Source organism: Penaeus monodon, chromosome 22, assembly GCF_015228065.2.
Source record: "Penaeus monodon isolate SGIC_2016 chromosome 22, NSTDA_Pmon_1, whole genome shotgun sequence".
Taxonomy (NCBI): Eukaryota; Metazoa; Arthropoda; class Malacostraca; order Decapoda; family Penaeidae; genus Penaeus; species Penaeus monodon.
The window spans coordinates 25,719,382-25,720,977 of NC_051407.1; the positions used below are offsets into that span (position 1 = coordinate 25,719,382).

Here is a 1,596-nt window from a genome sequence, read left to right on the forward strand (position 1 = left end):
AAGATAGATGCCATTGTTTTTATATTCAACAAATGTACAAAATGCCAGTATGAAGAGTGGACATGATTGAAATTATGTACACCTTGTACCCAGTCCTCATGAGACTCAGGCGAGGAGACTACTTTAAAAGACATTGGTTAGTGGAAGCCATATAAGATGCTGATTATGACTTATTTCTGCAAGAAGTTTATATATTGGCATCTAGCCATATGAATGATTGCAGTGTGAATAGAAAAAAAAGGTAGTTCCCCATGATTTTGAAGACTATGTTGGTACCACTATCAGGAGATGAGAATGGTTAGAGGTGAATTCATTGATAAATAAATGACGAGAAAATTTCCTTCTACATTCCTGATTTAGAGCTCCTCATTTCAGCTCTCCTTTGCCACCACTGCCATCTGATAAGTGTGCTGTTAGTGTAAGTTCTTCCTCCACATCCGGCCACTCCTCGCAGAGATCATCACAGGCATCCTCACTGTATGCTCATTTCCACTCAGCTTCTCATGATGATGAGTTGTATGCCAAGCCTCAGGTAACATAATGCTCTTTGTTGTGGAGTTCTTGTACATCATATAATCTAAATATACCTCAGTCCCTTCCTCCTTTCTCTCTCCAATCCGTCTTGACTTTTAAGCCATCGATCTAACTTTTATCAGGAATGGGACGAGGGAGTTGCCAGTATGCGCGACTCACGGCCCCGGTCTGCCTTTATTACGGATAGCAGAGGCTCATCCCCGAAGTCTCTCTCCAAGTCCCTCAATAATGATTACATGATTGTACCTTCTCAGAAAATGAGGTTAGTCTGAAGTAAAGGAAAAGATGAAGAAGTAATACAAATTCCAAATAATTAGTTAGCTGCTCAACCCAATTTTATATGACAGTATTATTATCATCTTTATTAGTTTGTGGAGATTTATATATTAGTCAACATTAACCTCTACTGTTTGTCTTTTCTAAGCTACATTTAACTGTCAGTAATGTTGATTTTTTTTTTTCTAAAAATTATTTATTTTTTTAGCAGTTCTGAAGAAAACAGACGGTCTCGCCACTCTCGTCCACCAAGCCCTCATTCAGCTAGAATCTCTGGTACTCATGACTCACTCAACACTTCATGGAGTGATTCTCATGGATCGCAAGAATCTCTTCCCCCTCTCCCACCAAGAGGTATGAGTCAGTCAGCATTTGTTTTAGATAAATTTTTGTACAAATTCAGTTCTTGTTATATTCTGCTAAGCTGCTGCTTCCTGTATGTCTGGTGGCGTCTCATGCTTGACAAGATGTGTTGAGGCATTTACCTGTTCAGTTGCAAATGTATGCAAGACTGACAACAAGATCAAGAAGTGGTATATATAGTATATATAAAAAAAAAAATGCACATCATAGAAAATAATTATGTACTTCATAAGATTTAAAGATTCAACTATCGGCCCAAGGGAATATGTTGATAAGATCTTCCTATCAGTTCTCAAGAAAAGCAGGAAAATGCAAATGAAGCTATGTAAATGCTAGCCTGATGCTTTTTTTACATGTTAGGGAATTAGGGAGGCAGATAGCGTGAATTGCTTCATGACTTTGTCCTTCGAAAGCCATATTAGC

At 38.1% G+C, this 1,596-nt stretch overlaps 1 protein-coding gene across 1 annotated transcript in view; it reads left to right on the forward strand.

Moving 5' to 3' along the window:
* LOC119587377 (dedicator of cytokinesis protein 4-like) overlaps positions 1-1,596 on the forward strand; it is a 46,579-nt gene that overhangs the window by 42,793 nt on the left and 2,190 nt on the right. Inside the window, exons 36-38 of the mRNA XM_037936121.1 lie at positions 376-532; positions 657-796; positions 1,022-1,164. Coding sequence (XP_037792049.1) covers positions 376-532; positions 657-796; positions 1,022-1,164 — 440 coding nt within the window. The remainder of the gene's footprint in view (positions 1-375; positions 533-656; positions 797-1,021; positions 1,165-1,596) is intronic.